Below are 14,551 nucleotides of genomic sequence, written 5' to 3' on the forward strand. Positions count from 1 at the left end.
CAGCACCTGTCCCCTTTCCCTTTGGATACTCCCAGCCTTCAAAGGGACAGGGACAGGCATGCACGAAGCCACAGCAGAACTCTGAAAAGAACCTGGGCAGAGGTGACTAGGTGGAGCAAGTTATGTCTCTGAGTAATGCATTCTGCGATTGTGTGAAGGCTGTGTGAAGACCAGCAGGAAGGCCAGAGCCATTGTTCCGGGGTAAGCCTCAGCAGCCACAATGGTCAGAGGCATTACGGTCAAATGTCCCCTTACCCCAAGGAGACCTCCAGCAGCCAAAATTCCCCCACATAATGCAATCACCCTTCCCCCACCATTGCCTACCGCTCTGTCTGTTTTGGCACAACTGCATTGTATAGCATGGGGGAGAATAAGCTTGAGTCAAAGCTCCATATTGTAGTTCTGAGCTGCACCAAAAACAAAGCTCTCCCTGATCACTAGTTCAAGTCATAGCTCATGGGTCAAAGATCTCACCAAACTGAACATGAAGAGCCAGTGCTATCACACATTCCTGTGAACAGATTATGGGTCTTCCCCTGCTCTCAGAATGCCTTTTAAAGGTATAAAAACTTCTGGTTTTCCTCTGAAAATCAAAACTAGTGGGTTTTTTGTTGTTTTTTTTTTTTTTTTGCCTCTAGGAGGCATTCTGAAACCACAAAGGTCACAGGGGGATGCGCTCGGCCTCTGCAGGCCTCAGAAGTTCTCTGGAGGCAACGGAACCACAGCTTCAGTTGCCTTTGGGGGTTCAGGATGGCCCAAGTTGTTTCAATGCGGCTTGGAGGGACCTGTGTTGAGCCAGATCTGCAGATAGAAAATCTGTGGATAAATAGGCTCAACCTGAACTTCTATTACATAGATGCCAAGTTCATAGCATCTTAAGAATTGTTCTCCTGTAGATATTAATAAATTTTAAAACACCCACACACATGAGTGGTGTAGAGCTGAAATGGGACTTTGCATAAATCCAGATTTCTCAATTACAAAAGAAAACCCCTGAAATTCAAATGTCGAGTTTGATATTTAAATGAAAATCTCAAGTTTTAATAGTGCCTAGGCAGATTTTTCAGACTGAAGTATACCATTTCATCCCAGATACAATAAGTATGTGGTAGCTCTTATGACAGTGGAACATTTGCTTTCCCAGAATGCCACTTATGCTTTCTTTCAGCCTTTTATAAACTGTATAGAAGAAGTTTGTGAGCTCTTAATTCTTAGCAAAGGTCACATTCTCCAAGATCCTTGGCTAGCACGTGAGCTGCGACGCAGTGGTCAGAGCCCAGGCTTCCTCCCTGCCTGGAGTTCACCTGGGATTGTTTTTAATCATCTCCTTTACTATTTGCACTTTCCTGCTAATTCATTTGACAGCTTATAGTCAATGCTTGAGGTGATGTACTTGAGGAGATATATCCCAGTGAGTGACAGAAAAGTGAGCCCTTTGTAAATCTAGGCTTATTGCTAAGGAATTTTTATATTTTCACTCATTCAAGGTCTGAATTACTAATTCAGTAGGTCAAGAGGTTTAATCAGATTTCTAGATGCCATGATGAGGATGGAAATGAATACCTCATCCATTTTTGCTGCAAAAAAGAGGTAATACAGAGGAGTTTGGTGGGGAGGGGTGCTTAGAAACTATTGGGCTCTGTACATTGACACCTCCCTTAACTCCACAGTGAACGGTGCTTTTGCTGCACATGTGCAGAAGTTGTACATGTACATGCATGCTGCTAGAAGTGGGACATGAGGCACATTTATAACAATTAGTGCTGCTGCTGGAACTATCTAATTTTTGAATAGCCTCAGGGCTTGAGGCAACTAGTTATCTGATCTTTCCATCACCAATATTTTCATTGGAGACGGAACTCACTATAATTTGGGTCGTGATCCACCAAGTGGGTCCTGACCCACAGTTTGGGTGACACTACTATAGAATTTAAACATGCCTAACTTCTCATGACTGCAACTGTATGATCACTGAAAACTATGATCATATAAATTCTGTTTATAATCTTCATCTTATTGATCTAATTATTATCATTTTAAATTGACTACATCTATACTGTACAGAGCTGCTAAACACAGAGTCTTCAGGTAGTCCTACATAATGATGCAAAGGGAAAATAATAAAGATATATTTTTTATTAAATTTGAAAATGCAAATAATATTGTTTCATTACAGACCAAAAGTGAGAAATGTGGATCAGACAATGTTATACATCACAAACGACCGCGAGCCTTTTTTCCTACTGGCCACCGGAGTGTGGTTCTTTTTGGTTGATATCTTGTATGTTTGTCATACATACAGATAAACTGAATTTCCACAATAGGTCACCAACTGCAATACAAACTAGCGTTCTCATTTTACATTCACAGGGCTACATTTTGGCACCATTCTGTTTAATCCTCAGAGATCTTAAAACCACAGATATTTTTGTTATTTTTATTAAATTTACAATATTTACATTTTTTAAAAAAATGTGCAGGTCTTTATCTTTCTTCACAGGTTCCATTTTCAGGTGCCACAGATGTTGAAATATCTGGAACGACTATGGCTGTTTTGTTCTCAGAAGTCCAATGGCCACATGTTGGCTCCATTTAACAAAAAACAAAAGTATTGAGAACATATCCCAGAATCATAATCTTAGCTGTCATTACACGGACTGTGAAATCGAAGGTGTGTATACCTTTTGAGCTTAAACCTGTAAAAAAAGAAAACACCCTACTTAAATTCATTGATCATAACTCATTTCCATATGATTAATACAGGCATGCCCCCATATGTACAGGGGTTCCATTCCGGAACTCACCGTGGATACCTGAATCTGCAGATCCAAGGAGACACTTGCCCGCACCCTCCAGAGGCAATCTCTGCCCCCCTCGCGTCTGGACCTCTGAGCCCAGCAGAGGCCATGGATATCTGAGGCCTCTGCCAGGCTCAGATTGAGCCCTAGAGGCAAAAAAAGTCACTTCCTTTTTTTGTAAAACCGGAAGTGACTTTTTAATGCTTTATAAGGCATTAGGGAGCCCAAGGAAGCCTCAGGAGGAGGCATGCGCTGTGGGGGGTGCGTGTGGGGGAACACAAAGACCTGATCTACAGATAAGTGAATCTGTGAATACAGGATCCACAGATATGCTCCCCTCCCTGTATATATCTCTTTTTCTTTTTGAAAAGGTTGCTCGGTTTTTTTTCTTTTTTCTTTTTTTTGCCGTTTTGCTTTTCAGGTTGTTGAAACTATTCAGATTTTTTTTCAGCAGGTTGCTGGTTTTTTTTAGGAAAGTGAGAATCCATTCGTGGCAAATAGCTTCATACTATCAGGTGGCTATGAGTGCACTTAAAGGAGCTTAGTACTTTCATTTTCTGCACTGTTGCTCAAGAGTCACAGCTGTACTGTTATATTCATACAACACTAGAGAAGCTCAATCCACACATAGTTAAAATACTACACATGAATTTCACTCTGTGGGCCAACAGCAGCTTAACATCCTGACCCTGCACATTACAGTGTCACGCCAAGAGAGGATAGAATTGCCTCAGGAAACACCAGGTCATCTTGCTCCATTGCCTAGTCCACAACTGAGCAGCACTATTGCACCAGTATTGGTGGAAAGCTTCTGCCGAAGTACTGTTGCATCATGCAGGAGACCTTGGAAGGCAGGGACAAAGCTGAATTATTCTCAGCACTTTGGCCCACATTGGTTTCCACAAGGAAAACGACTCCAGTTGTTTTTGCATTACTTTTGGCCCAAACTAGGGATCATCAGTACAATTTTGAATCCCATCCAAAGTTCTGTGTCAACTTGCTATTACACTGTTTTTGAACACACAGACATATGGGAACAAACTGACTTTTTGCTCAATTTTCTACTCTCTAATTTACATCTTTCTTGGTTCACCTAACAGTAGTCATGAGAAAACTCTTTTGCTAACTCTGGCTTCCACATACCATGTAAGCGGTTCCTTCCAATCACCATTGGAGCCATTCAGGGCAGCGACTGCAACATGCAGGAGATGCTATTTGGTTTGTTGAACACCAGCACATTGCCATCACTACCTGAGAGCCAAATCCTGAGCTGCCCAAGTGCGTGGCTGCTGTGATGCCGAAAATTGTTGCCACCACATCCTGCACACCCAAGGCAGGCACAAGTGGCACCTCAGGAGGAGGGGACTTTTGTCCCCTTCCCCTGGGTAAAGGGCATAGCCCCCCACAGAGGTAAAAGGCTCTATGTCAGGCAGAGCCTGACAGCCTGAGCCTGACGTGGAGGCTTTGGATCCAGTGGAGCAAATCTCCACCAGTCCCACATCCCTCCCTCCCCACTTCCTCCCCCCGACATGTCTCCCCCCATCCTCTGCCTGCCTGCCCCCTCCCTGGATCGCCTCCTCCCCATGCGCTCGCTTTTTTCTCAGCTGCTCTGTGGTCCATGCGACCGCTGAGCAGCAGAGACCAGGTGCCTGCCCAGCACTAGCTCAGTGCCAGTCAGCGCTGGGCTAGTATGGGAGCTCATGAGAAGGTACACACTGGCGGTAAGCCAGCGTGCAGAGCTCAGGATTGGGCTCTGAAATGGCTCCTACGGCAAGTGGGAGAGGCTGCTTACAAGATGTGTTACAAGATCTGCTTACCGTTTTGTTCTCTCCTCTAGCCATGTTACTGCTTCTGTGTTTTCTCTATGATGGTCACTTGTGTATAGATGTCTCCTCCTCTTCCCTACCTTTCTTATATTTCTACTACGTTGCTGAAACCGCCACCTTGACTCTTACACTTAATTCGTCTTTCATCCCTTTCTTTTTCCTCTTGTCTCCTGTGATTCAATTATACTTTTCCCCCCACCTAAGTGATGGTTCATACTTGCCTGTTTAACACCTGATAACTGCACATGTGAAAAGGTCATCACTGTTTTAACTTCCCAAGCAGAATTTTTGCATCATTCCAGCTACAATTAAGCTTCCCGATCAAGTTAGTTTACTGAGGACCTAATCCTAAAGCGTGTGCCCCAGCTCAGCGCTGACACGCACTGTCGCAAACATGCCATAAAGCACGTTTGCAGACCTTCAGCACCAGCCCAGTGCCAGAGCTACCCCAGCACCAGCTGGTGCTGGGGTAGCGCTGGTGGAACACCAGTGCTCATCCGCTCAGTGGTTGCCCAACCGTGGGGTGGCAGAGAGGTATGTAGGAGTGTGGGGGCAGGTAGGGAAGAGGTGTTCCGGGGAGGGGAAAGGTGAGGGAAGGGCAGGCAGGAGGTGTGCTAGGGGAGGAAGTTGGGCAGGACGGGGGTGGGACCAGTGGAGCTCAGCTCCACTGGATCCTGAGTTCCGTGTAGAGCTGTGTGGCCTGACACTGAAGTCTTGATTCTGTGGCCGATCCAGAGCTTCTGCAGAATCAAGTAGCTCCATTGTGGGGCTACTTTTCTTACCCAGGGGAAGGAGACAAACATCCCCTTCCCTTGAAGAGCTGCCGGCAGCTGCCTGGTTGTGCTCAGGATGCCGTGGCAGCCATATTCTGTGCCACAGCAATCCCACACTCCAGGCAGCTCAAGATTAGGCTGTGAATTGCTTGCCAATATCTATGTAGAAAAGTCAAGTGATGTTAATGCATGTGTGAATCAAGCTTCAGTCTGGCCCAGCAGCTGGAAAGCTGTCCTTTCTCCCATCTTTATCTATTTTGCATTTGATGTTGTTTTTGTTTTTTTTTTAAAAAAAAGTCAAAATATGAGCCAATTACAAGTCTATTTTAATCCACATACAATGCTTAGTGTATTATAAGCACTTTAAAAATAGTAAATAATGAGGATTATTATGTTTAAGATTCTGTGATTTCAGCGCAACTCATCAGTTTAGTTCCACACAGCTTGTACAGCTGTAAGTTTCACTGACATCAGCAAACCTCAAATCTTCCGCCCTTTGCAAATTATGTTGCATACTTTTTCATGTTAATTGCTTTTCCTTTCCCCATCAGACACGGAGAGGCTGTTCCCAGGTTTAACTGGTAGTAGCATATCAAGTTAGTGTCAAAGGTCTTCCAGGCTTTCATTCTTCCTGGTAGCCAAGGGACCACGGCAATAATGTTAAAGGGGTGGGGAGACTCACTTGACATGGTTGGAATCCTAATCTCCTCACTGCTGCTCCCATCTCCTCCATCACTGATGGTTCTGATTTCTATGAGATAATCCTCTTCAAAAGGTACCGACAGCTCCGCAGATGTGTTGTTTGTCTCCAATATATGAATGGTGCTTTGTCGATTTTGCCTATAGAAAATCTAAATATAACGCAAGAGAAGGACAGACCATGTTACGTTTTGTTCCTTGCTTTTGTGCGGTTCCTTCACGTGGTGGGTTGTATTCTCAGCTCTCACGATGTAGCTCCGCAGTGTACATTTTCAAGCACCCCATGGACTCATTCAGCAAAAACATGCAGTGTTCCTGTTGGTTACAAGCATTCTCTATGGAGACTCACCCTGTGGAGTCTGAGGGGGTGTCGGGATTTGCTCACAATGCCTGGCTATCATTCGCACAGTGGCATACCTCTCTTAAATAAACTTTATACTCCAGTCTACAGCACAAAACTACAGCAATACTCAGTATTGATTTCTAGGCTATTCTATGAATATGCCTACTGACAATAAACATGAGAATGTGGCCAGGATTGTATACAGTCAACTCTGAATGCCACAATATACAGGACTGACCTAAACAGGGGCTGTTCTCAAGGAGGCATTGGAGGTGGAATTCAACCCCACAGTGTTCAGAATGCAAAGTACTACAGTCCTACAGTGTTTCTCCTGGAACCGTTTAACAAAATATGAGAAGTCATTTAATTTGTTAAAAATTATACAATTTAGGGCCTGTAATGGAAGATCAGAAGATCATCAGGTGGATGATGTGGTGTTGACAGCGATTCCCTGTTTTGACAACTGTTTGACAGCTCTGGGAAGGGTAGGGCTGGCTCCGCAGCTGTAATCAATCAAGGCCAATGGAGACCTGGATGGACACCTGAGCTTCATTTGACCTTGATGGGACTTTGAATGGACATGGACTGAAGGGATGGCTCACCTGAGCCTAATTTGGAGCAAATGAGGTAGCTCACAGCTAAGCTGCATTTGGATCATGAGACATCCGAGGATAAAAGGCAGCTTTGGAAGGAGACAAAGCTACCCTGACCCAGGACCAAGAGTGGGACGCTGACACAGCCGGAAGCTGGACTCTGACCCAGAGCGAGGAGCAGGACGCTGACCAGAGGGAGGACCCTGACCCAGAGCCAGAAGCGAAACGCTGACCCAGAAGAAGCCGGACGCTGACCCAGAGGGAAACCTGGATGGACCCACACTGGGAGAAGGGGACTGCCAGAACTCTGCTGGAGGACACAGAAGAGAGGACTGCCAGGACCCTGCTGGAGGAGACACTCTGCTGGAGAGGAGGAACTCTACTGCAGAAGATTGGACTGGGAATACTGGACTGGGAAGACTGGACTGTGCTTTGGAGACAGGATTGGACTTCGACTGGAGGCTTCAGACCAATACCCACTAAGTTAAGTGGAGTTTTGGGAAGGGAAAGCCTCTGGACAAGAGGACTTGCAGGGAGTGTATGTGATTGTAGCAATAAATTCTTGTTAATTGCTATAGATAAGAAGTTCTGTGTTTATTCCTTTGCACACCACAGCTGTGCTTCTTGGAAAAGGGGGGTGTTAATTAGCCAAAAAGCGGGCATTAGAAGGGAGTTGGGATATTTGGCAGAACAGGGCCCAATCCTATGGGTCTGCTTTGGAGACCCATAGAAGGCCATGGCATGGTGGCCTTATCAGATACAGCATTATTGGATACATCCCTTGTTGGATACAACATTATTGAATATATCCCTTATTGGATACAGCATAAGCCTCTTGGTGTAGCTGCTGGGGGGGGGAGATGATAGGATTGGGTAAACATGCTAAGGCTTTCATGTCTAGAATCCATATTGAGCCTGATAGTTTTGCGGACTGGGTGCCGTGGTCTAGCTTTCTTACCTAATGAGCCTAAACCAATCCTAAAGGGCGGGGGACTAACTATTACCACACTAAAACTGTTAAAAACTAAAAACTAAAACTGAAAATAACAACTAAAACTCAACCTAAAAAGCTAAAACTACAACAAAGCTAAAAACTCTAAAAACTAAAAACCAAAAACACACTTGACGCTAAAGTAACTGCGACCACTAAAAGATGAAAGAGATCCACGTTTACAGGCAGGGGTAAATTGGATCCCACGTTACTGTGGGAAGGTATACATTGGCAGTATGAAGAGGAGTATACAGACACGAGTGAAGGAACATGAGTGAAGGAACACGAGTGAAGGAACATGAAAGACATTGTCACTGTTTTTCAAACAGATTGAAAAATCAGCCGTTGCAGAACACTCCGTGACAACAGGGCATAAAGTGGATTTTTAACACACTGAGTTGTGAATACTATACATTACCATGCACATATGCATAGAGAAGCAATTGAAATATATAAGCATCAAAACAATCTGAATAGGAAAGAGGAAACAATGAGAATTAATAATGCATGGCTACCAGCCCTGAAAATGTTACTCAGAGAGTAAGAAGCCAAGTAGGACTAACAGCTGACAACAATGCTCCCTAATTCAACGGGCAATCAGTCACAACCTGTATAAGAACAGCACCAAGTTCCAGTACCTGAGAAAAACTGTGGCCTCTGAAAGCTGTAGGCAACCCCCCTTTAGGATTGGTTTAGGCTCATTAGGTTAAAAAAAAAAAAAAAAAAAGCCTGAAAAACTATCAATAGGATTGGGCCCTGAAAAAACTAGTTTTTCTTGGATTGTTCTGATGGTGTCACTGTTTGAGTAGATGATGATAATCAAATCTGGAATGCAATGAAATCTAGAATAGCTGATCAAACACATTTGGGAGTCCTAGGATTGTGTCTAACATTGCATGATATAAGCCCACTTAGGTCCCAACTATGCTGCCCTTCAGCGGCACCAAAATGGTCACTGCTGTATCCTGAGCGGCCAGAGCAGCAGCCAGAACATTGGTTCCCTTTTGCAGGTAGAACTCTAGTGGCCTTGATGGGTCTGCTTGGATCTGTGCCAGCTACTTAGCTATGCAGAACTGAGGAGGCCCATGTTGGGCTCCACTGCTCAGGAGGAAGAATAGGATTCTGTGGCAGTTTTGCCCCCTCCCTCCACTCCGAAAAACCTTTTCGCCCCCTGGCAGGAAAGCCATTGCACAGCGTCCGGCTGGTGTTGAGGCCACCAGAGCTGTGTGTTCCCTGCTGGTGGCGCCATGCCTTATGGCACTTGCATGACAGCTGTTGCCAGGGCAGTGCACAGACCATTGGCACTACCCTGTCATAGAACTGGCCTGTTAGTTACATAAGAACATAAGAACAGCCCCACTGGATCAGGCCATAGGCCCATCTAGTCCAGCTTCCTGTATCTCACAGCGGCCCACCAAATGCCCCAGGGAGCACACCAGATAACAAGAGACCTCATCCTGGTGCTCTCCCCTACATCTGGCATTCTGACTTAACCCATTCCTAAAATCAGGAGGTTGCGCATACACATCATGGCTTGTACCCCATAATGGATTTTTCCTCCAGAAACTCGCCCAATCCCCTTTTAAAGGCGTCTAGGCTAGACGCCAGCACCACATCCTGTGGCAAGGAGTTCCACAGACCGACCACGCGCTGAGTAAAGAAATATTTTCTTTTGTCTGTCCTAACCCGCCCAACACTCAATTGTTCAATAGTTGATTGAAAGGGTGGAAGCAGACTCATGGTACCCACACAGAAAGAGAGAGAACAGATGTTCTGCACATAATGGTCTTGGGCAGGTTTTGCTCAGATCATAGATATAGAAATAAAAGGAATGAGAGAATATTTCTCAGTTTTTATTCTGGAGAGTTCCTGGCCTAGTCTGAACACTATTCACCCAATCTGTTTTTTCAACCTAGATCAAAATTCATAAATATCTGTATGGTAAAAGATCCTGACCTTTCAGATTACTGTCTTGTGTGTGCCGTTTTACCACTTGACCTGGCTGTTTCAGCACAAGTTACCATTTGGGCTACCCAATTCATTTTGTATTTACTTTCATCCCTAATGCTTAAATGTGGAAACAGATGTATGCGTTGCTAAAATAGTTAACTTGCTTGAATTCTCTGAACTATCAAATAGGCCAAGCTGTGTTATGTAATGGCCCATCACAGATTCCTCATGCTCCAAACATTCTGCTAAATCAACAAACAGAAGGACTATATGAGTTTGATCACAATAAAAACTTTAGTACTCTATTTTAAGCACAACATGATGTTTGCCATGACTGTCTTGGGCTAACTATGTAACTTACTTTGTAGCCTAGCACCTCTGACTCATTTTCCATTGTTTTCACATGTTCCCAGTTCAAGCAGATCTTTGAATTTGTCAGTTTCCATGCGATGTTTGCTGGTCGCTGACTTGGTGCTTCAATAAAAGACAATTGCAATATTCATGTGAATATTAAATTGCAGATTGTGATCACAAAGACTGGAAGTGATATTAGCAAAATACATATGATTCAAAAGTCAGTGTTTAAAGGCTATTATGGTAATTGCTTTGCTAGAAGAGTTGAATTTTATTCATAACTGAAAAACCAGAGCTGGATTTTATTTATAACTGGGAAAAATAATCACTGATCTGAAAATTGCGTTAAAAATGTAAACAGATTTCATTGACCTTCCATTTATTAGTCACAGCATACAGAGAGCACACAGTTGGTAAGCATTAGCACCACAATGCTGAGGGGCCCATTCTTGAAAAACATTTTTCCTTACACAACACACACAGGCACACATCATTCATATATCCTGTGCTTCAGCAACTACTAAGCCAGAAGCCATTGCTGGTTGCAGTGACGGACCTCCCCAGCCCCATGCCCCGGGGTACAAGTCTGTGATGGTGCCCCCGCGGGATGTCATCATCCCCTGCATGCAGATCTGCCCCTCCCCATTTACCTGGAGTGCATGGATCCTCATGCAACTTCAGAACTCCAGCTTCCCAGGACTCTTCAACTGTGCTTCCAGCAAATTGGAACCACAGTTTTCAACTGTGTCAGGAGCCTCAAAGAGGCTTCCGCATGGTCCTAGAGGCCGCAAGGCTCCTTGCCTGGGGTATTTGCCCCTTTGCATTAATGGCAGGTCCGCCTCTGTCTGGTTGAACTCAACTTACAGCCAATCGCCGTGGAGCCGGCATTACATCCAGGAGCAGGGTTGGCCAGCATAGGTTAGGTTGTGCTGTGAGGCCCAGGGGTGGAAGGAGAGTGGCAGGGAGGGGGTGATTTTGGGTGGGGGGAATGTGGAACAAGTGGAAAGTCAAGGAGGGGAGTGGGCTTGACAGAGGCCTTCTTTGAAATACCCTAACCTCCTTCCCAGGCCAAGCATTCCTAAATGGGGCTTCCCAGGTTTGTGCTAGTTAAATAGCTGGCATGGATCCAAGAATCCCCATATGGGTGGCTGGGGCATTACTTGGGCTAAGGGGAAATAATATCTCCTTGCCCAAGGAAACCTTAAGGAAAGGTTAGGAGGTTTCTACTGCCTCCTAACCTGCGCTGGATACAATGCAGGCCTGCGCAGGTTAGGAGAGGGATCTTAGAAGAATATGTACCTTTGCTTCCATCCAAGCCATTCTACTCTAATTCTGGCACTTTTCATGTATGCCTAGCCCGATGATGCCTGCAGATGACCTCACTTTTTGGCCTTCTGCAGATCTCTCTAGAAGGGGGAAAAGACAGAGCCACACAAGCAGGCGCAGGTTATAAGGGCGAGATCTGACAAGGTGGATGATGCTCACTGACCACCTAGTTAAGCACTTCACAGGCAGTCCAATCCTAAGGGTGCCTTCTGCTGATAGAACTAGCATTCTGTCAGCAGAATGCCCACTGCGCTCCAGGCCCTGTCCAACAGCTCTACACACACAGCAACAACACACACAATGGGGCTAATAGTGCAAATAGCTGGTGACTGCCTGCACCACCGCAGTACTTAGCCACCCCTGGAGGAAATAAGTTGGCAGTGGGTGTGGGCAGTGGGTGAATGAATGAAGCATTAATTCTTCCTGAATGCTTCTCCTGTCTTCTATTGTGTTTGCTACTCCTCCCACCTTGGTGTCATTTGCAAATTTGATGAGGCCTTCTTGCAACCCTTCATCCAGGTCATTGATGAAGATGTTAACGAGAACAAGACCCAAGACACAGACAGGCCCAAGACTTTAATCCAAATGCCCAACCCATACTTACCTGCCAGTTGTACCCACTTGGCTAAACTACAATGAAGTTGGGCAGTCTGAAGTTCATTGGGTGAAAAAACTGCTCAGTTCAGGCCAATTAGATAGAGGAATAAAACATTCTTATTTGGCCCCCCAAAATGACCATCTAATCCCAGACTGACCTCCTGGGTAAGCAGAAGAACCAACATCTCTCTCTGACTGAATTGGAGGTCAGTGCTGGTGCTGCAATTACTATAGCGCAAGCCCCACCTCGGCAGCTCCACTGAGTTTGCCTGAGCTGAAAGGGGATGGGGCAAAATGCTGACCACTTCAATGCCTTGTGGTCAGCCCCATAATTATTATTTCTTACAGACTCAGAACTTCCTTATTTGCAAGGATAAAATAAAGAATATTTTTGGGAACAGCTTCAAAACTTCTTATTAACAGGAAATGAAGAAGTAGGCAGTCTGAGCAGACTACTATTGAAAGGCTATTGACCATAGATTACTACTGTCATATCAGTCACACAAGAGCTGAACGAATATGTATTTTTAAAGAAAGTTAATAAAAGCATTTGCAACATTCAAGTGGATGAAAGAACAAATTCACTCGTACAGTATCTGCAACTCTTTTGATAATGAATTTTCACATTTCAACTTTGCAACATCTTCTCTTCTCAGGTATTTGCTCAGACAAGAAAGTGACGGAACTACTCATCCACACATCTGTTCGCACACTGATAGCAAGAAGCACGGAAACTGAAGTAAAATTCACACCTTGTGCTGAAAGCTAACTCAGCACCTTGGTACCATTAATGACCTCTGCAGATGTTCGTTCTGTTAGATGTTAGTGCATTCATATCTTATCATTTCAAAAGTGGTTGCATTTACACAAGAAACAGGGCTTGGTGCTTGTGCTCTAGACTGTAGTCATTTCCCAGTTGCACATATTCTGATGAACATGCAGAACATGTTCAAGCAAGCAAGGAGACTTTCCATTTCTGTTCAATGGATGGGTCAGGTCAACAGATGTATCTATTTGTGCTTGCAACACACAGAGTTCCTTCCCCTCCTCAACAATAAGAGAAAGGGCAGACTCTCACAAATGCAGGAACTCTATTTGGGGTAGGAACATCCTTATAGCAACTTGGAATTGCTGGACTGCAGCAGATTCCTTCCCCCCATGCTTATGGTTGTAGTCCAGAACAGACAGAATGAAATAAATGAGTGCACACACCAAGGCTCTTATTTTCACTTTTTCAAAGCAGTCACTATTTCACTAAAGGCACAATCCTAACCAGGTCTACTACGAAGTAAGTCCTATTGTGTTCAATGGAACTTACTCCCAGGAAAGTGAGGTTAGGATTGCAGCCCAAGTTCTGACTGTCTACTAATCCATGCCTGTTCTTCAGGTCATGATTCAAAGAATATTGATACATAGAGTCTCACTTTCATGGTCTCTGCCAACTATTCAGATCTGGGCACAATCCTAACCAACTGACCTAGCCGCAATGCAGCCCCCCGATAAGGTAACAACCATGGCCTTACCTTGAGGTGGACCCCTTGACTGCCTCCCCACTGCAGGATACAGTGCATGCCACATTGGCACAGCTATGCCAGTGTTGGGAAGTTGGTTAGGATTGCGCCCTCTATCACTTAGAACTGAAGTGTAGGTAAGAAATAAAGTATAATTATCTTAATTTAAAAATGAATTCATATGTTACTTGATTAATTCCAGACAAATTCCTAAACTTTTATTTTAGACAAAAAAGAATACAGAATAACTTGGATAAGACAGCAGTTGAGAAAAAGGTGAAAGACTATTAACATAGTTCCTTTTTGTCCATGTAAAAGTCTGACCACATGTTCACAGCTGGAAAAAAAAAGGAAAATAGAGTATAACCAGGTTTCTTTTTGCCTTTCCCAGAATTATAGGGTATTCAATCCCATGCATCATTCAATGAGCTGAAGGATACAGCTAACTGGCAGTGTACCTGTGAGACTTACAAATCTCAAGAAGATATTCTGCCATCATTTAGTCTAATTTTTAAAAAATGCCCTCTAAAATATATAGGCAAAACCTAAGTTGATCCACTTTTCCCACTGGGCCTGATAGCACTTCACTCCAATAAATAACCTTGTTAACAAATGTTACATTAATGTCTTGCTTAAGATGTACTTTTAAACTGGCCTTTTTAGATTTTGGTTTTCATACTGTTCTGTAAGATAGGACATGTGGGACCAATTCAGGCATAACAGAAGAAGAATTGCATATATGAAAAATAAACTATATATATATACAGTCTTCAGGGAAATGGTTCATGTG

The 14,551-nt window shown here is 44.2% G+C and overlaps 1 protein-coding gene across 1 annotated transcript in view; it reads right to left on the minus strand.

The window, feature by feature from the left end:
• Positions 1 to 2,560: 2,560 nt before the first annotated feature.
• Positions 2,561 to 14,551, minus strand: part of LOC136638960 (contactin-6-like) — a 196,551-nt gene continuing 184,560 nt past the window's right edge. Inside the window, 4 exon segments of the mRNA XM_066612985.1 lie at positions 2,561 to 2,607; positions 2,610 to 2,696; positions 6,080 to 6,248; positions 10,335 to 10,447. Coding sequence (XP_066469082.1) covers positions 2,561 to 2,607; positions 2,610 to 2,696; positions 6,080 to 6,248; positions 10,335 to 10,447 — 416 coding nt within the window.

This window comes from Tiliqua scincoides, chromosome 2 (genome assembly GCF_035046505.1).
Source record: "Tiliqua scincoides isolate rTilSci1 chromosome 2, rTilSci1.hap2, whole genome shotgun sequence".
NCBI classification, from domain to species: Eukaryota; Metazoa; Chordata; class Lepidosauria; order Squamata; family Scincidae; genus Tiliqua; species Tiliqua scincoides.